The 25240-nt window shown below is 35.9% G+C and overlaps 1 protein-coding gene across 2 annotated transcripts in view; it reads left to right on the top strand.

Moving 5' to 3' along the window:
• MED13 (mediator complex subunit 13) overlaps positions 1 to 25240 on the top strand; it is a 105577-nt gene that overhangs the window by 68620 nt on the left and 11717 nt on the right. For both annotated transcript variants that reach the window (XM_047706011.1, XM_047706012.1), the window contains exons 15-24: positions 939 to 1135; positions 1877 to 2790; positions 13227 to 13388; positions 15752 to 15975; positions 17887 to 18076; positions 19038 to 19500; positions 20705 to 20924; positions 22081 to 22272; positions 22469 to 22692; positions 24595 to 24737. In XM_047706011.1, coding sequence (XP_047561967.1) covers positions 939 to 1135; positions 1877 to 2790; positions 13227 to 13388; positions 15752 to 15975; positions 17887 to 18076; positions 19038 to 19500; positions 20705 to 20924; positions 22081 to 22272; positions 22469 to 22692; positions 24595 to 24737 — 2929 coding nt within the window. The remainder of the gene's footprint in view (positions 1 to 938; positions 1136 to 1876; positions 2791 to 13226; positions 13389 to 15751; positions 15976 to 17886; positions 18077 to 19037; positions 19501 to 20704; positions 20925 to 22080; positions 22273 to 22468; positions 22693 to 24594; positions 24738 to 25240) is intronic.

Here is a 25240-nt window from a genome sequence, read left to right on the forward strand (position 1 = left end):
CCCAACTGACTGAGCCACCCAGGCTCTCCACTTGTGTTTTTTATTTTAACCATTCTTATAAGTGTGAGGTGATTTTACTCTAGTTTGTTTGTTTGCTTAGTTTCTTTTTAAGGTAAACTCTATGCCAGACACAGGGCTCAAACTTAAAATCCTGAGATCAAGAGTTGCATGCTCTACCACCTTAGCCAGGCAGGCACCTCTCTCATTGTAGTTTTGATTTGCATAACCCTGATGATGAATGATGCTGAGCAGATGAATGGATAAAGGGGTATGTGTATACACACACACACACACACACACACACGCACGAATATTATTCAGCCATAAAAAAGAATGAAATCTTGCCATTTTTAATGACATGGATGGAGCTAGAGAGTGTAATGCTAAGCAAAATAAGTCAGACAGGAAAAGACAAATATCATATGCTTTTATTTATATGTGGAATTTAAGAAACAAAGGGGAAATGAGAAAAGGAAAAAAAAAAAAAGACAAACTAAGAAACACTTGACGATAAAGAATAATCCAATGGTTACCAGAGGGGAAGTTGGTAGGGGGATGGATGAAATAGCTGATGGGGATTAAGGAGTGCCCTTGTGATGAGCACTGGGTGATGTATGGTATTGTTCAATCACTAGTGTACACTTGAACTAATACAGCACTGTTAATTAACTGGAATTAGAATGAATGCATTTAAGAACAGAATTATATTGGGTACCTGGCTGGCTCTGTCAGCGGAGCATATGACTCTTGGTCTCAGGGTTGTGAGTTGAAGACCTACTTTGGTCATGGAGCCTAGTTTAAAAAAAAAAAAAAAAAAGAATAGAATTTTATTTGTATTTTATTATTTTGTTTAAAGAGAGGGGGTAAAAGGGCTGGAGTTAGTTTGCAGTTTTCCCCTGGAAGGTAAGTTGCTGAAAGTCATGGTCTTTGTATTATAGGATTTTTCTTATGTCTATAAGCCTGAAAATTGTCAAGTTCTGGTGGGATGTTCGATGTTTGCACCTCTAAAAAGTCTACCAAGCCAATGTTTGCCTCCTATCAAATTGCCTGAAGAATGTATTTACCGTCAGAGTTGGACTGTGGGAAAATTAGAATTGCTTCCTTCAGGGCCTGCAGTGCCATTCATCAAAGAAGGGTATGATTTTGATTTATGTTACTGGTATAGTGTAGGTGTGCTTACCTAGCTTTAATTTTTTTCATAGAAGTACCTGCTTTGCTAGTACTTAGAAAAAAGATACTGGTTTTTGAAAATTCTAAAGATTGTTTTTTGATCAATAAATTATAATGGTGTTAGTTGCATGTGGGTAAACTGTTGGAAAACTTAAGACCATTATGCTTTGATTATTTGTCTTCATTTGGAGGGGTTGTCTTCAGAAATACCTTTTATTTTGTTCTAAAATACTAAATCCCATTTGTTTATTTGCCATATCACACACTTTTAATATTTCAGTATTTCTGGAATTGGGATGTATTATACTCGGTAGCCTCTTAAAATTGCCTTTGTCCCTTATTGTATGTAAACATCTCTAAAATCAGGATTTTTTAAAAAATAGTAACATCTTAGGATCAATGAAATTTGATTATTTGTAGTATAAGAAATATAGATAGTAAATGTGGATATCTAGGTGTGGATAAATGTAAATATATTTTATTTGCAATTTTGGAACTAGTTGGTTAGTCCACAGTCTATAACAGTCACTAGAGTGGATATTATAACCAGAAATATGTTTTAGTTATACTTGTAGTTTTTGCCTAATTGTGTTTTCATAATTTTCAGTGTTACTGAAAAATACTGGGACATTTTTAGTTCTGTTTCATATTGTTAATATGTTCCTTTATATATGTGTTTAATTTTCTTTTACCCCGGTGACACTAGTGATGGAAGTACTATTGATCAAGAATATGGTCCTGCTTATACACCTCAGACTCATACTTCTTTTGGGATGCCTCCTAGCAGTGCACCTCCTAGTAACAGTGGAGCAGGAATTCTTCCTTCTCCGTCTACGCCTAGGTTTCCGACTCCAAGGACTCCAAGGACTCCAAGGACTCCTCGGGCTGGTGGACCTGCTAGTGCTCAAGGTTCAGTCAAATATGAAAATTCAGACTTGTATTCACCAGCTTCTACCCCATCCACATGCAGACCCCTTAATTCTGTTGAACCTGCAACTGTTCCCTCCATCCCTGAAGCACACAGTCTTTATGTAAACCTCATTCTTTCAGAATCAGTTATGAATTTGTTCAAAGACTGTAACTTTGATAGTTGTTGTATCTGTGTCTGCAACATGAATATCAAGGGTGCCGATGTTGGAGTTTACATTCCAGATCCAATGCAGGAAGCACAGTATAGGTGTACCTGCGGCTTCAGTGCTGTCATGAACAGAAAATTTGGAAACAATTCAGGATTATTTCTTGAAGATGAACTAGATATCATAGGACGCAACACAGAATGTGGCAAAGAAGCAGAAAAACGTTTTGAAGCTCTCAGGGCTACTTCTGCTGAACATGTTAATGGAGGACTAAAGGAATCTGAAAAATTCCCTGATGAGTTGATATTATTGCTACAAGATCAGTGCACTAATTTATTTTCACCCTTTGGAGCAGCAGACCAAGATCCTTTTCCCAGGATTGGTGTAATTAGTAACTGGGTACGTGTTGAAGAGCGGGACTGTTGCAATGACTGCTACCTTGCATTGGAACATGGGCGTCAGTTCATGGATAACATGTCAGGAGGAAAAGTTGATGAAGCACTTGTGAAAAGTTCATGCTTACACCCCTGGTCCAAAAGAAATGGTAAGCGTCCTAATGGAATAATTTTTCTGTTTATCTTCCTTTAGTTGTAAGACTGCTTTTCTTTCTTAGGAAAAAGTGTTAAAGGCAGTTTTCTGTGTAGCTAATAGAGACATTGAAATTTGGACTTAAAATTCCTGTAAGAATGACATTTTTAGAGGGAGAATTCCCTAGCAGTTTAGTTTGATTTCACCAATAAAAGTATGGTTATAGTAAATCTGTAATTAGCGTACTTACGTAGGAGTATAAAAGGCACTTTGCAGATGTTAATTAGCAGAAAATTGCTAGTTGTCTGCTTTATTCAACATTCTTTCACTCATTAAATATTTACTGAGCACCTGATATGTGTGCCACACAGTGTTTCTTTATAAAGTACAGCATTAAATGAAGCAAACATACTTCCTGCCCTTTTTGAGCCTGTAATTTATGAGAGAAGACATAAAAAAAAAGTAATTATATAATGTTAGATAGTAACAATTGCTTTGAAGAAAAAGGTGAAAGAAGTGGAAAAAAGAGTGTACTATTTTAGATGTATGGTTAGAGAAGATATTACGGAGGCACTTGAGCAAAAACTGCAGCAAGTGGGAAAATGGAGCTATGTGGCTAACCAAGGGAAGAGTGTTTCAGACAGTGCAAAGACCCTGAGGGAGTAGTGTGGTTAATGTGTTAAGAAGACACTGTTGCTGGAATGAACTGAGTGATGGGAGATTGGTCAGACATGATATCTGAGAGCTGGTCAAACACCAAATGTAGGGATGTTAAGGACCATGCAAGACTTTTATTGTTTATTCTAAGACTGATGGGAAGCTATCAGTTTTGAACAAAGTTTTGAAGCACCTGTTTTGAACAAAGAAATAATATGGTCTTTTTATGTTAATTTTTAAAAAGATCACTCTGGCTGTTGTGTTGTGGATGCTGAAGGTAAGAATAGAAGCAGATAGAATAGTTAGGAGGCAGTTGCAATAGTCCAGATGAAAGATGATGGTAATTTAGAGAAGATTGGAAGCAGTAGAGATATGAGTAGTGGGTTCTAGGTATTTTTGGGAAATAGAACCTACAGGATTCATATAAGAAAAGATGAGGCATCACAAGTAGCTTGAGCTTGAATTGATGGTCCCATTTATAAAAGAGGGAAACTTTGGGGAAGGAGGTCAAGTACACAATTAGAGATAACAGTTTTAAATTCAGAGGAGTGGTTGGGGTTGTAGAATAAAATTTTCTTGTGTAAGTTATCAGTATTAAAATCTATGGAGCTGTATCAAACAACCAAGAGAGTGACTAGAGAGAAGTCTAAGGATGGAACTGACGTTTAGAGGTAGAGAAGAAAGGGAGGATCCAGGATAGGAAAACAAGGAGGTGGGAGGAAAACCAAGAGAGTATGGTGTCCTGGAAGTCACGTATAGGAATTGTTTGAAGGAGAGAATGGTCTCAATGTCAAATGTTACACAAATACAATGTCAGATACTTGTATAGAGTTCTGAAGATCTAATGTGTTAATCCATATTAAATGCTTAGTGCAGTGCTTGGAACATAGTACTGAACTAATACAAGCTGCTGTTATTACTAAAATAATCAATTAAATATTTTTCTTTCAGCCACAACCAATCTAACACTTTCTAAAAGATGTCTCAATATACCACTAACTTTTTAAACTTTTGGTTATTATACAGAAAATTAGCCTCCTTCCAAATGTGGTTTTGGGTAGGGATCTTTTCTAAGGTGATATGTTCCATATAATAACTTTTCGTTGGTCCGTGTGTCATTCGTTAATTCGGTAATTTTTTTTGACACATATGCAGAACAATGTGCTTGGTATTCTAGGCGATATGAAGATACCTGACCCTTAAATTGCTTATGCAGTACTCAGAGAACCGAAACTATAGTGCAGGGTTGAAAGAAGTAAAAACACCCTAAATACCCGTTGATGGGAGAATGGATAAATGATTTTGATAGTACAGATAGAATGTTGCATAGTTCTAGACATAAATAAGACTATATAGAACAAACAGGTGAATCTTAATATTGAGAGGAAGGCGAGTGGAAACAGTCCTAGAAGATTATATATGGCAAGTTACCTTTTTGTAAAGTTTTAAAACAAGCAAAACTAAATACTTTTTAGATGCCATAAAATTCAGGGCAGTGGTTGATTTTTAAAAAAGCTGAAGGAGGGTTAGGATAGGAAGAAGCGCTAATAAGATTGTTGTGGTGGTGTTCTAGTTCTTGGGCTGTGAGATCATAGTTGTTCATAATGTTATTACTATTAAAGAAAATTTGTGATGTGGGAGGGCAGTACATGGTTAATATTTTGTTCATGACATAGTTTGATGATTCATGGAACTCCTTATACTCAAAGACCAAGTAAAAAAGAAAACGGTATAAGTAAATGCCATAGATGTTTTAAAAAAAGGGCAGAATTGTTTTCAGCCATAGGTAGTTGCTAAGAACATGTGCTGTGGAGGCAGACGGCTTGAGTTTGAAATATGGCTTTATCACTATATACTATGATATTGGGCAAGTTACTTAAGCTCTCTGTGCCTCAATTTTCTTAAATTGTGTCAGTAATAATATTTACCCCAGAGAGTGTTGAAACGATCAGTGTTCAGTGCAACAGAGAGAGTGGTGCCTGGCACAAAGTAAGAACTCAAATATTAGCAAGTTGGTAATAATAAGAGCAGAAGCAGTTGTATTAGTGGTACTCTTTTTCTATTACTTGTTTTTAAGAACCAACTCATCTTGAAAGTTTTCATCACAAGAAAAATAGTATGTAACTGTGTACGGTGATGGATGTTGACTGGACTTAGTGTGGTCATCATTTTGCAATATATACAAATACTGAGTCATTGTGCACCTGAAACTAATGTTATGCTGGTTTTACCTTGATAAAAAAATGAACCAACTTATGCTAGTTGTACCTCAAAAAAAAGGACCAACTTCTCTGCCAAATAGAAGACATTGAGCCTCAGCATTTTCTGTGTAACAGTAAACACTGATGTAAATAGGAAACTTTACAGCCATAAGGATAAATTTCATCCTAACAACTTGTATTAAAATAATTCAAAACAGGGTACCTGGGTGGGCTCAGTTGGTTAAGCAACTGCCTTTCGCTCAGGTCACGATCCCAGAGTCCTGGGATCAAGTCCCACATCTGGCTCCCTGCTCAGCGGTAGCCTGCTTCGCCATGCTCCTGTCCTCTCTCACTATCTCTGTCTCGCTCTCTCCAATAAATAAAATCTTTAAAAAAAAAAAAAATTCAAGGGGCGCCTGGGTGGCTCAGTGGGTTAAAGCATCTGCCTTTGGCTCAGGTCATGATCTCAGGGTCCTGGGATTGAGCCCTGCGTCGTCGGGCTCTCTGCTCAGCAGGGAGCCTGCTTCCTCCTCTCTCTCTCTGCCTACTCCTGATCTCTCTGTCAATAAATAAATAAAATCTTTAAAAAAAAAAAAGATTTTATTTATTTATTTATTTGAGAGAGAATGAGAGTGAGAGAGAGAGCATGAGAGGGGAAAGCATCAGCAGGGAGAAGCAGACTCCCCTCTGAGCAGGCAGCCCAGTGCGGAACTCAATCCTAGGACTCCAGGATCATGACCTGAGCCCAAGGCAGTTGCTTAACCAACTGAGCCACCCAGGTACCCAGTTTGGCAGTTTCTTAAAAGGAGACAACAATTAAGTTTGCCACATTGATTCTTTCATGAACAATTTCTCTGTAGTATGAGGTGCTGTTTGATAGCATTTTACCCACAGTGGAACTTCTTTCAAAATTGGAGTCAATTCTTTCAAATTCTCCTTCTGCTTTATCAACTAAGTTTATAGATATTTTGAATCCTTTGTTGTCATTTCAGCAATTCACAGTGTCATCACTGGAAGTAGATTTCATCTCAGGAATAAGGAGCAACTTATCATCCATTAAAGTTTTATCATGAGATTGAAGCAATTCAGTCACATCTGTTTCCAATTCTAGTTCTTTCACTATTTCTACCACATTTCCACTGAAATCTTGAATCCCTCAAAATCATCCTTGAGGGTTACAGTCAGCTCCTTCCAAATTTGTGTTACTGTTGATATTTTGACCTCTTCCCATGAATCACAAATGTTCCTAAATGGCATCTAGACTAGTGAATCACTCCCAGAAGCTTTTCAATTTACTTTGCCCAAATCCATCAAAGGAATCACTATCTATGGCAGCTACAGCTTTATGAAATGTATTTCTTAAATAGTAAGACTTGAAAGTTGAAATTGCTCCTTGATCCATGGGATGCAGAATGGGTTACAGGCGTGAAAACAACATTAATGTCATTGTACATCACCATCAGAGCTCTGGGATGACCAATGAGCAGTCATATTTTGAGGAGATTGGTTGCGTTTAGGGTGGTATGGCCATTGACTGAGCAGTCATTTTTTTTTAAATTTCAATTTCCCTTTATTAAATTAACCTTATTTCACTTATTAACTTTAATCATTTTGCTTAGTAGAGAGATATTTTAATATATAACTTTTAATATATTCTTTTTATTTTTATTTATTTATTTATTTTTATAAACATTTATTTTTATCCCCAGGGGTACAGGTCTGTGAATCACCAGGTTTACACACTTCACAGCACTCACCATAGCACATACCCTTCCCAATGTCCATAACCCCACCTCCCTTCTCCCAACCCCCCTCCCCACAGCAACCCTCAGTTTGTTTTGTGAGATTGAGTCACTTCTGCTTTGTCTCCCTCCCAATCCCATCTTGTTTCATTTATTCTTCTCCTACCCCCTTAACCCCCCATGTTGCATCTCCACTTTCTCATATCAGGGAGATCATATGATAGTTGTCTTTCTCTGATTGACTTATTTCGCTAAGCATGATACCCTCTAGTTCCATCCACGTTGTCGCAAATGGCAAGGTTTCATTTCTTTTGATGGCTGCATAGTATTCCATTGTGTATATATACCACATCTTCTTTATCCATTTATCTGTTGACAGACATCTAGGTTCTTTCCATAGTTTGGCTGTTGTAGACATTGCTGCTATAAACCTTCAGGTGCACGTGCCCCTTCGGATCAGAACGTTTGTATCTTTAGGGTAAATACCCAGTAGTGCAATTGCTGGGTCATAGGGTAGTTCTATTTTCAACATTTTGAGGAGCCTCCATGCTGTTTTCCAGAGTGGTTGCACCAGCTTGCATTCCCACCAACAGTGTAGGAGGGTTCCCCTTTCTCCGCATTCCTCGCCAGCATCTGAGCAGTCATATTTTGAAAGGAATCTTTTTCTGAGCAGTAAATCTCAGCAGTGGACTTAACATATTCAGTAAATCATGTTGTAAACAGATGTGCTGTCATCTAGGCTTTGCTGTTCCAGTTATAGAGCAGGGGCAGAGTAGATTTCGCATAATTCTTAAGGGCCTTAGGATTTTCAAAATGGTAAGTGAGCGTTGGCTTCAACATAATGTCGCCAGGTGCATTAGTCCCTAACAAGAGAGAGAACATGTCCTTTGAAGCTTTGGAACTATGCATCAACTTCTCTTTAGCTGTGAAAACCCCTGGATGATATCTTCTTCCAATAGAATGTTGTTTCATTTCTATTGAAAAGTCTCCTATTTAGTGTAGCTATCTTCATTAATGATCTTAGCTTAGTCTTCTGGATAACTTGCTGCAGCTTCTACATCAGCACTTATTACTTTGCACTTTGATGTTACAGAGATGTCTTCTTTGCCTAAACATCATGAACCAGCCTCTGCTAGCTTCAGATTTTTCTTCTGCAGTTTCCTTACTTGTCTCAGCCCTCACAGAATTGAAAAAAGGTCTTGCTTTGGATTAGGTTTTGCCTTAAGAAAATGTTCCGTTCTGTCCAGACCATTAAAACTTTCTCCATATCAGCAGACAGGCTGTTTCACTTTTCTTATCATTCATGTGTTCACTGGAGTTGCACTTCTAATTTTCTTTGAGAACCTATCCTTTGCATTCACAACTTGACTCTTTGGTATAAGGGGCCTAGCTTTCAGCCTGTGTGGGCTTTTAACATACCTTCCTCACTAAGCTTAATTACTTTTAGCTTTTGATGTAAAGTACAATTCTTTGTTCACTTGAACACTTAGAGACCCCAGCAAGGTTTTTATTTGGCCTAATTTCAATATTGTTGTGTCTCGGGGAATAAAGAGGCCCAAGGAGAGGGAGAGAGACATGGGGAATAGCCAGTTCTGGAGCAGTCAGAACACACACAGAACAACACTTACTAAGTGTGCCGTCTTATATGAACATGGTTCTTGGTGTCCCCCAGAATTTACAATAGTGACATCAAAGATCACTAATGGTCGCAGATCACCATAACAAATACAAGAATAATGAGGAACTTTGAAATACTGAATTACCAAAGTGTGACACAGCGATACTAGAAAAATGTTCCTAACGGACCTGCTTATTGCAGGGCTGCCACAAACTGTCACCCTGTTAAAAAAAACAAACAGTATTTTTGAAACAGAATAAAGCAAGGTATCCCTGTATTCACAGAGTTGTGTAGCCATCACCACAGTCAATTTTAGAGCATTTTCATCACCATGAAAAGAAACACCATGCCTCTTAGAGGTCACTCCCTATTCCCTCCAAACCCCCCGTCCCCATGCCAGTCAACTACATTCTCTCCATACAGATTTTTTTTTAACATTTCACATTAATAGAATCATACACCATATGGTCTTTTATGATTGGCTTCTTTTAGTTAGCATTCTCAAAGTTCATCCATGTAGCATGCATTAGTACTTAATTGGTAAGTAATAATCTATTGTATTCAGGGTATACCACACTTTATTCATTCATCTGTTGATGCACCTTTCAGTTGTTTCTGCATTTTGGCTCTTATGAATAATGCTGGTGTGCATCCGTGTACAATTTTTCATGTGACCATATATTTTCATTACTCGGGGGTGGACTTGGTGGGCTATAGAACTCTGATTTACCTTTTGAGGAATTGCCATACTGTTTTTGAAAGCAGCTGTACCATTTTATATTCCCACCAGCCATGTGTGAGTGTTCTGCTTTCTCCACATCTTCATTAACACTTGTCTTATTGTCTTTTTGATTATGGTCATCATAGTGAGTATGAAGTGTCCTCTCATTGTGGTTGATTTGCATTTCCCTAATGGTTTTTCATGTGCTTATTGTCCATTTGTATATCTTTGGAGAAATGTCTTTTCAGAACCTTTGTCCCATTTTTTAATTAGACTTTTTTGTTTTCATCATTGAGTTGGAGGTATGATTTGCAAACATTTTCTCCTATTCTCTGGGTTGTCTTTTCTTTTTTTGATGGTATCCTTTGAAGCAGAAAAGTTTTTAATTTTAATCAAGTTCAATACTCTTGTTGCTTGTGCTTTTGGTGTCATATCTTAAAAGGCTTTTCCTGGGGCTCCTGGGTGGCTCAGTGGGTTAAGGTCTCTGCCTTTGGCTCAGGTCGTGGTCTCAGGGTCCTGGGATCGAGCCCCACGTCGGGCTCACTGTTTGGCGGGGGGCCTGCTTCCTCCTCTCTCTCTGCCTCTCTGCCTGCTTGTGATCTGTCTGTCAAAAAATAAATAATAAAAAGGCTTTTCCTAACCTTAAGGAAGTCATGAATATTTACTCCTGTGTTTTTTCTAGGAGTTTTATAGTTATAGCACTATTTAGGTGTATAATCCATTCTGAATTAACTTTTGTATTAGGTGTGAGAAAAGGGTCCAGCTTTATTCTTCTGCATGTGGATATCCAGCTGTCTTAGAACCATTTGTTAAAGAAATTATCTTTCCTCATTAAATTGTCTTGACACCCTATAAAAAATTAATTGACTATAAATGTGAGATTTCTGGATGTTCAGTACTGTTCTACTGATCTATGTGTCTATGCTTCGTGATGATGATTTTAAAAATATTTACAACTGGGGCACCTGAATGGCTCAGTGGGGAACCTGCTTCCTCCTCTCTCTGCCTGCCTCTCCACCTACTTGAGATCTCCTGTCCAATAAATAAATAATATCTTTAAAAAAAATACTTAAAACCTTTTAATCATTGCTTTCCACCCAGTTTTCAGCTTCATAGAGAAATGGCACCTGTTGCTGTATACAGTTATAATTCTTTTCCATGTCAGTCTCCCCCACAAGATAATAAAATCCTTCAAGATACGAATAAGAATTTGTTTACGTAATATTCCCCACAGCTAGAACAATTCCTAGCCCATGGGAGGTCTTCAATAAATATATTTTCTAAAGAAATGAAAAAGTATTTAAGACTCTGAGTTAAAATCAAAATACAAATTGCTGAGCTAAACCCATGCCAGAATTTCTCATGGTAGCTCTGCATAAATGTCCTTAAAAAGTTCCCATGTGATTATGATAAATAATCTTACCCAACAGCAACTTTTTCTGGACTTCGTTTTATGTGAATATTCAGATATGAATACACATAATTGTATTTTTTTTTAAAGATTTTATTTATTTGACAGAGATCACAAGTAGACGGAGAGGCAGGCAGAGAGAGAGAGAGGAGGAAGCAGGCTACCCACTGAGCAGAGAACCCGATTCGGGGCTTGATCCCAGGACTCGGATTATGACTTGAGCTGAAGGCAGAGGCTTTAACCCACTGAGCCACCCAGGCGCCCCCCACATAATTGTATTTTATACTTTTGGTGTAAAATATCTTCTACAGATAGTTTTATAACGTGCTTTGATTTACCAGTCCATTTCAGATAGCTCTGTTGTTAACTTAGTGACTACATACTGTATTATGTATGAGGTAGGTTATTTTTTTGTTTAAGAGGGAGAATGGGGGAGGGGCAAAGGGAGAGGGGTAGAATTTTTTTTTTAAAGATTTTATTTACTTTTTGAGAGAGAGAGAGAGAAGGGGCAGAGGGAGAAGGAAAAGCAGACTCCTCACTGAGCAGGGAACCCACTGTGGGGCTCCATCCCAGGGCTACAAGATCATGACCTAAGCTGAAGGCAGACACTTAACCAGCTGAGCCACCCAAGTGCCTGGGAAAGAGGGAATCTTAAGCAGGCTCCACCCCCCAGTGCAGAACCCAATGTGGGGCTTGATCTCAGAGCCCTGAGATCATGACCTGCATTGAAATCAAGAGTAGGATCTCAAACCAACTGAGCCATGCAGGTGACCAACCCTATAGTAGGTTATTTAAATGTAATAGTGATTAAGCAGTATAGCTAAAATTAAATTATTTAAAATTCTGTATACTATTTAGATCTAGGGAATGAAAGGCAGAAATAATAAATTAGGCAGTAATAATAATGAATTAAAGTTGAGTGATTTAGGGCCACCTGGGTGGCACAGTCAGTTAAGTGTCCGCCTTTGGCTCAGGTCATGATCCCAAGGTCCTGGGATTGAGCCCCTCGGTCAGATTCCCTTCTCAGCAGGGGAGTCTGCTTCTCCCTTTCCCTCTCCTGGTGTGTTCTCTCTCTTTTTCTCTCTCTCTTTTGCTCAGTCTCTCAAATTAATAAATAAAATCTTCTTTTTTAAAAATTGAATGATTTAAGGTACAAGTGCTCAAACATGTTTAATGGTACAACTGAATGTACTGGGAGCACGGATTAATTATATCAGTAACATATAGTGATTTTTTTTCTTTTTTAAAGCCATTTGACATTTAGGGGTAGCATCTTTTTTTTTTTTTTTTTTAAGATTTTATTTATTTATTCGACAGAGAGAAATCACAAGTAAGCAGAGAGGCAGGCAGAGAGAGAGGAGGAAGCAGGCTCCCCGCTGAGCAGAAAGCCCGGTGCGGGGCTCGAACCCAGGACCTGGGATCATGACCTGAGCCGAAGGCAGCGGCTTAACCCACTGAGCCACCCAGGCGCCCCTAGGGGTAGCATCTTTCATACCCATTCTGATAGTTGGTCAGAAATGCAGGTCATAGTAATATAATCTATAAATCTAGGTTTATAAATTATCTATGGATATTATAACACCTTTTCTAGTGTGAGCAAGTTTATGTTACGTACAAGTACTATATTTCAGAATTGTTACAGTCTATTTTTCCCAAATTAAACCTTAATCAGTAATTAAAAACCAGTCTTATCTATCCGATCATTTTATCATAGTGGTGGTTAATAAGGTACAGTTTATAACTCACTTCAGTGTGAGGTAGAGTTCTTTCTGGGAAAATACCTACAAGCACCAAAAAACAACAATAACAAATGCAAAAAAATGGAACAAATTTATTTGATTAATTTAATTGGTTATTGAGGTAATGAGTGACATTTTCATGGAGAGGAGTTATAGTAACTTTTTTATTATGTCTGTTCTAGGTAAGTATCTAAAGGAACCATTTCTACAGATCATTTGAAATTGAACCTAATACAGTTCTGTGCACAGGCAGATGCTTAATCTTGATGATTGAAGTTGAACTTTCATGTATTTTGTTTATAAATTTTATTTCTTTGTGTTGGCAATAGTAATTCTTACCTTTTTTTTTTGTAATGGTTGTAGATGTGAGTATGCAGTGCTCGCAGGATATACTTCGAATGCTCCTATCTCTTCAGCCAGTTCTTCAGGATGCTATTCAGAAAAAAAGAACAGTAAGGCCTTGGGGAGTTCAAGGTCCTCTCACTTGGCAACAGTTTCATAAAATGGCTGGCCGAGGCTCTTATGGTAAGTAATTTATTGTAATGTGTATTGACTGATTTTATATCAGCCCTTCATTTTTGTGCCCAACTTGGAATAAGCACATTTGTCTTCCTTAAATATTTTTGTGGCATATGCTTGACTTAAGGCCAGTGTGGTCAGTCTTAGCCTTCATTACTTGCACATTTCCAACATTCAACTTACTAGGTTCTCCAGCCTCTCTTTAGACAGAACAGCTTCACTTAGATCTATTTTTATAGATTAGAATGACCAGTAAGATTTTATTTGAAGAAAGAATCATGCCGCCAAAATTTTTTAAATGAATGAACACTACTTTCATTGTAAATTACCATTTTACAAAGTTGAATGAAGAATGGGGCAAAAAGAAGGGGATAATACTAGTGATGAAAGACCCCAAGTTCTTCATTTAAAAAAAAAAGAAGTTTGCTGGTTGTAAGAGTAGCAAAGGAATACTCTAAATATGGTGCATAGTAGAGGGGCGCCTGACTGGCTCAGCCACTGGAGCATGTGGCTCTTGATCTCAGGGTTGTGAGTTTAAGCTCCATATTGGGTATAGAGATTACTTAAATAAGAAATCTTTAAAATATATGTATATGGTACACAGATTTATGGTCATCAGTCCAGGCAAAGAACATTCAAAATACTTGAACTATCTGTTGAAGATTGTCTCTGAAAGGTGGGAGCTTTTAAAAATATATTTGGGAGGTGCTTGGGTGGCTCAGTCAGTTAAGCATCTGCCTTTAGGTCATGTCGTGATTCCAGGGTTCTCAGATTGAGCCCTGCGATTGGGCTGCTTGCTCAGCAGGGAACTCTGTTTCTCTCTCTCTCCCTCTATCTCTCCCCACTGCTTGTCTCCCTCTCTCCAAAAAAAAAAATTATATATATTTTATATATATATATACACACACACACACACAAGTATATATATACATATATATGGAATAATAGGTTTTTTTTTTTTAAATAATAGTTTTTAACATTTAAATCTTTGACTTTCATGCATGGTTTTAGAATGCATTATGTACAGAAGTAGTAGATTTGCTCATATTTTCATTTTCCTCCTTTTATTAACAGCTAAATAGTGATCATTAAAAGCTTGACATTTAGTGAAAAATGCAGGTTAATTATATTTTTACATTCTTTTAAAAACCAAATAGTGTACACACACACGCATGCACGTGCACAGTTCTGCACCTTACTGACCAGTACATACAGAGCTATCTTTCTTTATTTTTAAGGGGTTCATGTATTGCATTGTTCTTTACATGTGGTATTATTTTACCAGTCTGCTGTTTATGGACATACATATTGTTTCTGTCATTGCCATCACAACTGTTTTTCTGTAATGCACAAGTTTCTGGCTTAAAGATTGTGTGTTTTGTTGTTGTTGTTGTTTAATGTTGCCAAATTACTCTCTGTATACTAATTTAAACTCCCTCCAGCAAAATGCCTGTTCTGCAAAACCCTTGCTGAGTAGATGGGTGAGAATGGTGGTTTTATTATAGCTTGAGAAATAACATAGTACAGACCCTAAGAGTAGGTTTCTTGGTCTCTAATCCCATGTCTATCATTTCTTGTGTGATTCTGGACAAGTTGCTTAACTTCTTCATTCCAGTTTTCTAAAATGAGGTTAATATTAGTATCTGCCTTATATGGCTTTGTGAGGGTTAAATGAGTTAATATGTATAAAGTTAGCATGTGTAAAGATCTTTCAACAGTATCCAGCACATAGTAAATGGTATAATTTTTCACCATTAATTATTTTAAATTGCTTTCTCTTAATGAGATTGAGCAGTTTTTTATGTGTAAGGTATTTCTATTTCTGTAAACTTAGTTCATATCCTTTACCCATTTTTCTGTTAGGTTGCTGATCATTTTCTTAGGGATTTATATGTTCCCTTTATATGGTAAGGAATTTAACCTTTTGTCATATGCATTACAAATCTTTTTTCCAATTTGTTGTTAATCATTTGGCTCTTTTATAATGTTCTTTTATGCCAATTTTTAAAATTTATACAGTAAGATGGATCAACTTTTAGATGGACAGGTTTTATGTTATGCATAGAAAGGCTTTCCCCAGTCCAAATTTATAAAAAATAAAATATAACTCCACTCCCATGTTTTCTTTTGTACTTCTAACTTTTCATCTGAATTAATTTTTCTTAAATGATGGTATAGGTCATATGTTTCCTAAAGACCATTTAGCAAATTCCTAACTATGGAAACGTCTCAGACATTAATTGGCTTTAGATATTTTTGTCTTTGATCAAATATTTTTGCTAATGATTTCAGTAACTTTGACATTTAAATAAAAGGAAGACATGTGACTGCGTTAAAATATTTTCTTAAAATATGTTTTTCTTATTTAGGAACTGATGAATCCCCAGAACCACTGCCAATCCCTACGTTTTTGTTGGGTTATGATTATGATTTTCTGGTGCTTTCTCCATTTGCGCTCCCTTATTGGGAGAGACTTATGCTGGAACCCTATGGATCTCAAAGAGATATAGCCTATGTTGTATTATGTCCAGAAAATGAAGCCTTGTTAAATGGAGCCAAAAGCTTTTTTAGAGACCTCACTGCAATATATGAGGTAGGTGTTTAAAAAGAGGTAGCATTCTGGTGGGGAGTCTGCTTCTCCCTCTTCCTCTGCCCCTCCTGCTGTCTCTTGAGCACATGAGTACGCTCTTGCTCTCTCTTAAATAAATTAAAAACTTAAAAAAAAAAAAGAGGTAGCATTTTAAAACCATAATTTGTATACTTATATACAAATACTGGGCAGTTCAGTTGATTGGGACAGAGTAATAATGATGTGAAACTAGTCATGTAGTTCTCATGCTAGCCCGTTATAGTCTTTACAGCATTTGACACCTGGACTGTTTGTTAGATGGGTGTGCTTTGGTTACAGTAGAAATTGCTGTATTGGGGAAAAACCATTGAGGACATATATATGTCATTTTAGATTATCTTTTTTTTTTTTAATTTAAATAAAGGGTTGCATTATTAAGTAGCCAGGAAAGAAATTACATTTATAAAAATTCTGGACGTGATTCTCTAGGACCTTAGGTGCTGACACTAGGCCTCACTTTCATAAAATAAAGCTGTGCTTGAGTTCTCTATGAGTTATATCATTTCTGAAATTCTTGACTGATCTTTTAAATTCTTAGCTGATGTTAATAATTCTGATGTTGTATCCATCTCTGAGTGCAGTGATTACAAATTTTAAGTGCTTCAGGACATAAAGTCTTAACTTCATTATATTTTCCTTTCCCTGTAAATGCTTAGAAATCCAGTCTTTAAAATTTAATTTCTTCTACAGTCTGAGTTGTTAGTTTGTGCTGGTTTAGCTCCTTATAAATATTCTACTTAATTACAAGGTATCTGCCCTATAGATTTGGGAAATAAATATTTCCTAAAGAGTGTTACTTGGGGGCACCTGGGTGGCTCAGTGGGTTAAGCCTCTGCCTTTGGCTCAGGTCATGATCTCAGGGTTCTGAGATCGAGCCCCACATCGGACTCTCTCCTCAGCGGGGAGCCTGCTTCCCCCTCTCTGTCTCTGCCTGCCTCTCTGCCAACTTGTGGTCTCTCTCTCTGTTAAATAAATAAAATCTTAAAAAAAAAAAAAAAAAAAAAGAGTGTTACTTGGAACTACTAGTTCTGCAAAATATTCCCAGAAAAAATTCCATAATTAAACAGGCTTGGGGAAACATGTCTTATATTACTAAGAGATTCACTATTCATACTGGATTATTAAAGCCTTTGAAAGTCTTAACAGTAAAGACATCCTCTGTCTAAGGGTGCCTGGCTGACTCAGTTGGTGGAACTTGTGACTCTTGATCTCAGGGTTGTGAGGTCAAGCCCCACCTTGGGTGTGGAGCCTACTTAAAAAAAAAAAAAATAAAAAAAAAAATCCTCTGTCTAAATATTCTTGATTTAGTATTACAAACTTATTTGATATTGGGCTTCTTGTAATAAACATCAGTGGCCCACAGAATTAGAGAGTGAGCTGACAAATATATAGTATATTCATAGAACAATTTTTATTTTGATTTGACTTGGATATATGTGCATTTTTTTTTTGCTCACTTAGATCTGAATTCTGTAAGTTTTCATTGTTCATACCAAATGGTCCTTGTGCCATTATTATGTAGGTGTTGTATTTCATTGGAGATAGTTTAATTTTGAAAAAAAAATTTTTAATGGATTTCTAATGTAAAAAAGAAAAAGATGTACCATTTCACGTGATATTTTTATCTCAAATGTTAATTATAAATTGTAAGGCTTAGTTTAAGTAGCTTAAATGCCTGGGACACCTGTCTGACTCAGTTGGTAGAGCACGCGACTCTTGATCTCAGGGTTGTGAGTTCAAGTCCCATATTGGGTATAGAGATTACTTAGAAATATAGCTTTTAAAAAATAAATAACTTAAATGCTTTATTTTGTAATGCATACTCAGATACTATAATAAATTCACTAATTCTGCCCTCTGTATGTATATCTGTAGTCCTGTCGATTAGGTCAACACAGACCTATTTCTCGACTGTTGACGGACGGAATCATGAGAGTTGGATCTACTGCATCAAAGAAACTATCAGAAAAGTTGGTAGCAGAATGGTTTTCTCAGGCAGCTGATGGTAACAATGAAGCATTTTCTAAACTCAAGCTTTATGCACAAGTCTGCAGATATGACCTAGGTATTGAATTTGTATTTTTTTTTTTATAAAACCAGTGGTCACAAAATATGGCCCAGTGTATCTGCTGTTTTTGTAAATAAAATTTTATTGGAACCCAGCTCTGCTCACTTACTTACATATTCTCTGTGGCTGCTTTTGTGCTATAAGATTAGAGCTGAATAGTTGAGACAGACTGTGACCCACAAAACTAAAATATTTACTGTCTGACGGTTGACAGGAAAAGTTTGCTGATCCTAAAATAGGGATCCCATCACGTAAAAAGAAATTGTGGGTATAAATAGTTATACTTCTGTAGGATCTGATGAATTTGTGTTTTTAATGAAGCTTATTAACATTAAAATTTTTGATTTCTTAATGGTTTAGAGATGAAATAACTTGTAGTTACTTCTGCAACATTAAGAAACAGTTCTTTGTTGGAACTAAGAAAATGACAACTATTTAAGACTTGCTTTTAACGCCCTTGAATTAACATTGAATTAAATATTGATGGACTTTAGTAGACTTAATCCAAAGAAACACAGAACCAAAATATTGACCCTTCTTAGGCATCTCTATAATATGAACCCCATGATAACATTTTTCATTTTATATCTAGTTAGCTCTCAGTTTAGGCAATATTCATTCAACTTGTGATTTAGGAACCTTTGAATTATTTAATAAAAATTTGCTAGATATTATTTTCATTCAGTTAATTATGTCTAGTAAATATAATTTAGTTATACTTTCACAGGATCTGTTTATTTTGTATGAAAATGCTGTTTACTTTTTTAGTTCCATTTAAAATTTGTTTCTTCAGTTTCTGGGCAAAATAAGAAGCTTGTATCTGCTACATTGTTAGCATGCAACTAAGGGAGGATAATTACCAAAAAGCATTAACTAGATTATTATTCATATAGTAGAATAAAGAAAGAACCAATCTTAATAAAGAATTAAATATCCTGCCTGTTTTTGTTATCTTTAGGTCCTTATCTTGCTTCCCAGCCTTTGGACAGCTCTCTACTTTCCCAACCAAATTTAGTTGCCCCTACAAGTCAGTCTTTGATTACTCCATCTCAGATGACAAGTACTGGAAATGCTAATACTCCATCTGCCACCCTAGCATCTGCAGCAAGTAGTACTATGACAATGACATCAGGGGTTACCATGTCTTCTTCAGTTGCCACAGCTAATTCAACTTTGACCACAACTTCAACTTCATCTTCATCATCCTCCAACTTGAATAGTGGAGTATCATCAAATAAACTACCTTCATTTCCACCCTTTGGCAGTATAAACAGTAGTGCTACAGGATCCATGTCTACACAAGCAAGTACAGTTCAGAATGGCCAGCTAGGAGGGCAACAGTCATCAGCTCTACAAACAGCTGGGATTTCTGGAGAATCATCTTCACTTCCCACTCAGCCTCATCCTGATGTGTCTGAAAGGTACCTTTGAATATACTATTCTTTGCAGAAATGTAAATATATTATGCTTCTTTCTGTCTGAGGTAATCCTTGTGAATGAACATGGAGAGTTTTTTGATCTTATCCTTGAAAAATTTTAGTTTTTGTTTTATAATTAATTATTTTAGTTTTTGTAAAGTTGATTATTTTATCTTTATAATGTAGACTCTTCATAAAGTCTTTAGCATAGAATCCTAAAATCTCATTGTGGTTTTTAAGACTTTGAAAACCATTTAGTTCAACTATACTGTGATGTTTGAATATGTTCTGTGACATGACTGTTAAGTAAATTTTCCTCTGCAAATCACTACCTTGATTTAGAAGTCACTACTGAACCAGTCTGTTCAGAGCTTATTAAGAACCATACAGAGATTTGAATCTCAGCTCTGCTATTTACTGGCTATGTGACTTTAGGAAAGTTGTCTGACTTTTTGAGCATGTTATCTGTAAAATGGGAACAGTAGGACAATAATGGACACTAAGTGCTCTATACAATGTTTTCAAACACGTGTGATGATTGCAGCTCTTTATTCTTTTTATGATGAAGGTATTGAGTGAGCTTCCTTTTTGATTTATAGGTTAGGTTAACATGAGCTTGGTAATATCTTTCAGCTACCCAGATGCATTTTGCTCAAAGTTAAACTTATTTATGTGAGTAAAAACAAACTATTAATTTACCCAGATTGATGCATTCATCTTGAACATCTAAATAGATTTGGAGTTTAAAAAAATCTTATCACCATCCAGGAATGAAGCTTGTGCATTATTAAAGTTATGAAGTGTGAAATGAATGTGTATAGACTATTAATGTAATAGAACATTGACTAAGTCTGAAGACCTGGTTTCTTTCTGGTCTAGCTCTGCCTTGTGATTTAGCAGCTGAGTTAACCTATCTTTGTCTCAGTTTTATCACTTAAGCACTAAGATTTCTAGTGTTTCTGGATATTCTGTGGTTTTAGAAATTCTATCCCCCTTTTTAATACAAGCCCTCCTAATGTAAGGGTATTTGTATTACTTACAAATTACTTACTATTCTATTTGGAGGGAAAGAGATGTCCCCAATTTTTAGAGAAGGTCCCCCACCAGAAAAAGAGGGGAGGTTATTAAGAACCTGCTTTTTGATATTACCTCAGAAAGTAATGGTACAACTTTTTTCCTAACTGTATATTTCTACCTTAAATTTTAGCACAATGGATCGGGATAAAGTGGGTATCCCCACAGATGGTGATTCACATGCAGTCACTTATCCACCTGCAATTGTTGTTTATATAATTGATCCTTTTACCTATGAAAATAAAGATGAGAGCACTAATTCTTCTAATGTATGGACTTTGGGGCTACTTCGATGCTTTCTGGAAATGGTCCAGACTCTTCCTCCTCATATTAAAAATACTGTTTCTGTACAGGTAAGAATGATCACTTTTGCAAGTTAAATTTATATAAAACAGTTTGATGTAGACAGAAGTTTCAGAAATACTATTTAGTATCAAAGTTGGTTTTTTTTTAAAGCCAGGTTCTGTTATATTTCACTTTAAGAGATACTATAATAGAATCTTTAGGGATTTTATAAAAAATAAACATAGGGGTGCCTAGGTGGCTCAGTCATTAAGTGTCTGCCTTTGGCTCAGGCCATGATCCCAGGGTCCCGGAATCAAGCCCCACATTGGGCTCCCTGCTTCTCCCTCTCCCACCGCACCCTGCTTTTGTTCCTCTCTCCTCTCTCAGTCTGTCTCTCTCTCTGTCAAATAAATAAATAAAATCTTAAAAAGAAATAAACTTAACAATCATACCACAATAATAATGGAAGATAAAAAGATTGCATTTAAGTACATTAACTATTTCTCTTGTGTTATTTTTATAAACCAGTTTTTAAATTCATAAGCTTAAATAGAAGACCAGAGCATGGATCTATATAAACTAGAGTTCTAAATAAGATAGATTGCAAGTAAAAGTAGAAATTAATGATACTAGGGTGCTAGGGTGGGTCAGTTGGTTAAGTTTGTGACTCTTGATCTTAGCTCATGTCTTGATCTCAGGGTCATGAGTTCAAGCCCTGCATTGGGTTCCGGGCTGGGAAGCTCAGTTGGTTAAGTGCCTTATTCTTGATTGCAAGAGTTCAGATTATGATCTCAGGATCCTGGGATTGAGCTCCTTGTCGGGCTCTGTGCTCAGTAGGGCATCTACCTGAGGATTCTCTCTTCCTCCGTCCTTCCTGCCACTCACATGTGCTCTCGTGCACTCTCAAACAACTCTTTTTGAAAATAAAAAAAGAAAAAGAAATTAATGATATTAACTTGCTTGCAGAGATTCTGAATTATTTCTTTACAGACTCTAGTAGGACTAATCAATGACAATATTAAGTGCCATGTAGAAATTTTAAAAGGTTTTTACATAAACTTTTAGTAAAATTGATTATTAAAAACCTATATAAGAAAATTCTTTAGAATATAGTTTTAATTACATTCAAATTTTATAGTAAACGTTTTTAGTTTTAGACCCATGATTCTTTTTATTTTTATTTTTGGAAGTTTAACCTTTGTAATATTTGCCTATAATTCTTAGATTGTTCCTTGTCAGTACCTGTTGCAACCTGTGAAACACGAAGATAGACAAATCTATACCCAGCATTTAAAATCCCTGGCTTTTTCGGCCTTTACCCAGTGTCGGAGACCACTTCCAACATCGACCAACGTGAAAACATTGACTGGCTTTGGTCCAGGTTTAGCCATGGAAACTGCTCTTAAGAGTCCTGATGTAAGTGTGTTTTCCATGACTCGTTATTGAATGACTATATACATTTTATGATTTTATACAAAACTAAGTGCAGTTCTCTGTTTAGTTCTCATTTTCCAATTATCTTATAATTGGGTAGAGATAGTATATCACATTTTCAATAAAATATTTTTTATGATTATGTAATACCATAGTACCTTAATTTTTTATTTTACAGAGACCAGAGTGTATTCGACTTTATACACCTCCTTTTATTCTGGCTCCAGTGAAGGATAAACAGACAGAGCTAGGAGAAACATTTGGAGAAGCTGGACAGAAATACAATGTTCTTTTCGTGGGCTACTGTTTATCACATGATCAAAGATGGATTCTTGCATCTTGTACAGATCTATATGGAGAACTTTTAGAAACTTGTATCATTAACATTGATGTCCCAAATAGGTACCTGTTTCTTTAAGTGTATCACTGTATCATCCATTTAAAGAAATTCTCTAACACACACAATGTTTCATTTTTAATGAATAGAAAACTGTTTGGAGGGTCATGTACATTAAGTTTTGAGATTGTGGGTGTTTTTCATTTTGGGGGGTGGTGAATATATTGTATAATTAGAATTAGAAATAATTGTGAGTGGCTTTGTTACACAGACAAAAGAGATTAAAGTCTCAATTCTATGTAATGAAGTTTGAGGCAATAATTTCAGCCTAAGAAATTTTAAAGAATGGAATGAGAGCCCTCTTCATTTAAAAAAAAGCGTCCTATAGCATTTACTTCTCTCAAGTGCCATCTGAAATACAGTCCCGAATTAATTGAATTAACCTCCTTTACTAAAATTGTTGACTGAAAATGTTCCTTTTAAATGTTGGAATGTTTTCTGAAAATGGTGGCCTTGTTTTTAGAATTCTTCTTGGTGGTAATTAGCTGTCATACTCAGTTATTTATGAGGGCTGTAATAGATCACAACAGGTAAGCCTCATATTAACTTAAAACCTATAACTTACATTAACTTATAACTTAAAATCTAATAGATATTTCTAGTAATGTGTTTCAAGGGTAGTGAAACTGAAAGGCAAGTCCATGAAGTAATGTTCAATTTTGAGGTTTGGTTCCAGCCCTTATTTTTTTATTATATAAAGATCAGTTTCCTTAAGTTCAGAAATTAATTATATGCAGAAATGTTTAATGAATATTAGGTTATAGTGGTGCTGAAGAAGTAGAATAGAGAAACATTAATCTTAGATTATTGGTTATAAAGATTTATTGACCATTTTTTTATAAACCTTAAAGAAATACTTCATACCTTATTTCCTTGAAACAATTTTGATTTTTTAAAATGCTCATTAAGTGAATTTTGGAAATATTATGCTTATCTATGAAGGATGAGGAAGAGTAGAGAACGAATAAATCACCTTTCCAATATAAAGACAGTATTGCCATTTTACTGAAAGTAGAAGTGAGGTAATGGTTAAAAGGTCCAACTCCACAGAGTTGTGGTGACCTGGGTTCAAATCCCAACTCTTCTACTTACTGGGTATGTGATCTTGAGAAAATCAGGTTAGCTAGCCGAGCTTCAGCTTGCTTCTCTGTAAAACTGGTTGAATAAAAAACAACAACAACAACAACAACAAAAAAACAAAAAAAAAACCCTGGTTGAATAATTTTGTCTGCCTCATAGGATTTGTTAGGCCGAAATGAGGTATTACATGTAAACTGACTGGCCATAATGCTTCCTACGTATTAAGTACTCAGTAAATCATAGTTACCATTGCTCAGCCACAGAGTCATGTACTTGCCTAATAAAGGACATGCATGCAGAAAACACAGCAGTGTTGTTTGGTCTGAGAAGTATAGTATTTTGTTTAATATTCTTCAATTTAAAGTATAGAGCAAGGGTTGGCACATCATAGCCTGTGGGCCAAATTTGGCTACACAAATTTGTTTAAGTATTATGTATAGCTGCCTTCATGCTATAGAACAGAATTTTTGTTAGAACAGAATCTTGATGGCCTGGAAAGTTTACTCTATTGGCCCTTTAGGGAAAAAGTTTGCCGGTCTCTGGTGTAGAACAGTGTTTCTGATGAATTTTGGTGATTCATGGACAATTTTTCTTTTTCTTTTTCTTTTTTTTTTTTTTGATAATTTTTAAGTTAATCTGTTTTAGTGTGTATTATGAAAAACACAAAGTAGCATGCAAAACCTATTGTTTTATGTATATTCTTGCTTAGGACTTAAAAAGTGTCAAGCATTAAAATTAAGGGATTAGTTTTTGCACCAAATTTGAGCTTTTTTAAAATGTTCTCATATGAATTTTAAAATACTCAATTATCTATTTACTTAAAACAGGGCTCGTCGGAAAAAAGGATCTGCTAGGAGGTTTGGTCTACAGAAGCTTTGGGAGTGGTGCTTAGGACTTGTACAAATGAGTTCATTACCGTGGAGAGTTGTAATTGGCCGCTTAGGAAGGATTGGTCATGGAGAACTGAAAGGTAAGGTTGTGCTTTGATTGTCAAGTACTTCCAACTTCTGTTTTATGCTAATTAATTAATTAATTAATTAATGATCTGTTTTATGTTAATTAATTAAGTAATACACCATCATACTACATCTAGATATATGTACTGAATAAAATGCAGAGGTTATAAAAACTAGTTTTTTGTTTTCAAAGAGTTATCACATATGTCTAGGTCACAAATGGCCTAATTCCAATTTTAAAAGGACATTTTACTATATTTTGACTTTAATACCAGTGTTATTACTACTGTTCTTATTTATTGTCTTCCATTTTTCCTCTTTCTGCTTATTATTCAGCTCATCCCCTGTTTAACAGATACTAATTGATGTTGATATACATTAAAGTTAGGGGGATAAAGGATATTGAGTAACATCAGCAAGAAGAGATTTTTGGCTTGATGATTACTCCTATTATGAGGAATTCACTGACTTTAAAACGACTGTGTTTTAACTTTGGTTTTAGAGGGCTTAACAGTGC

Source organism: Lutra lutra, chromosome 16 (genome assembly GCF_902655055.1).
Source record: "Lutra lutra chromosome 16, mLutLut1.2, whole genome shotgun sequence".
Classification (NCBI taxonomy): Eukaryota; Metazoa; Chordata; class Mammalia; order Carnivora; family Mustelidae; genus Lutra; species Lutra lutra.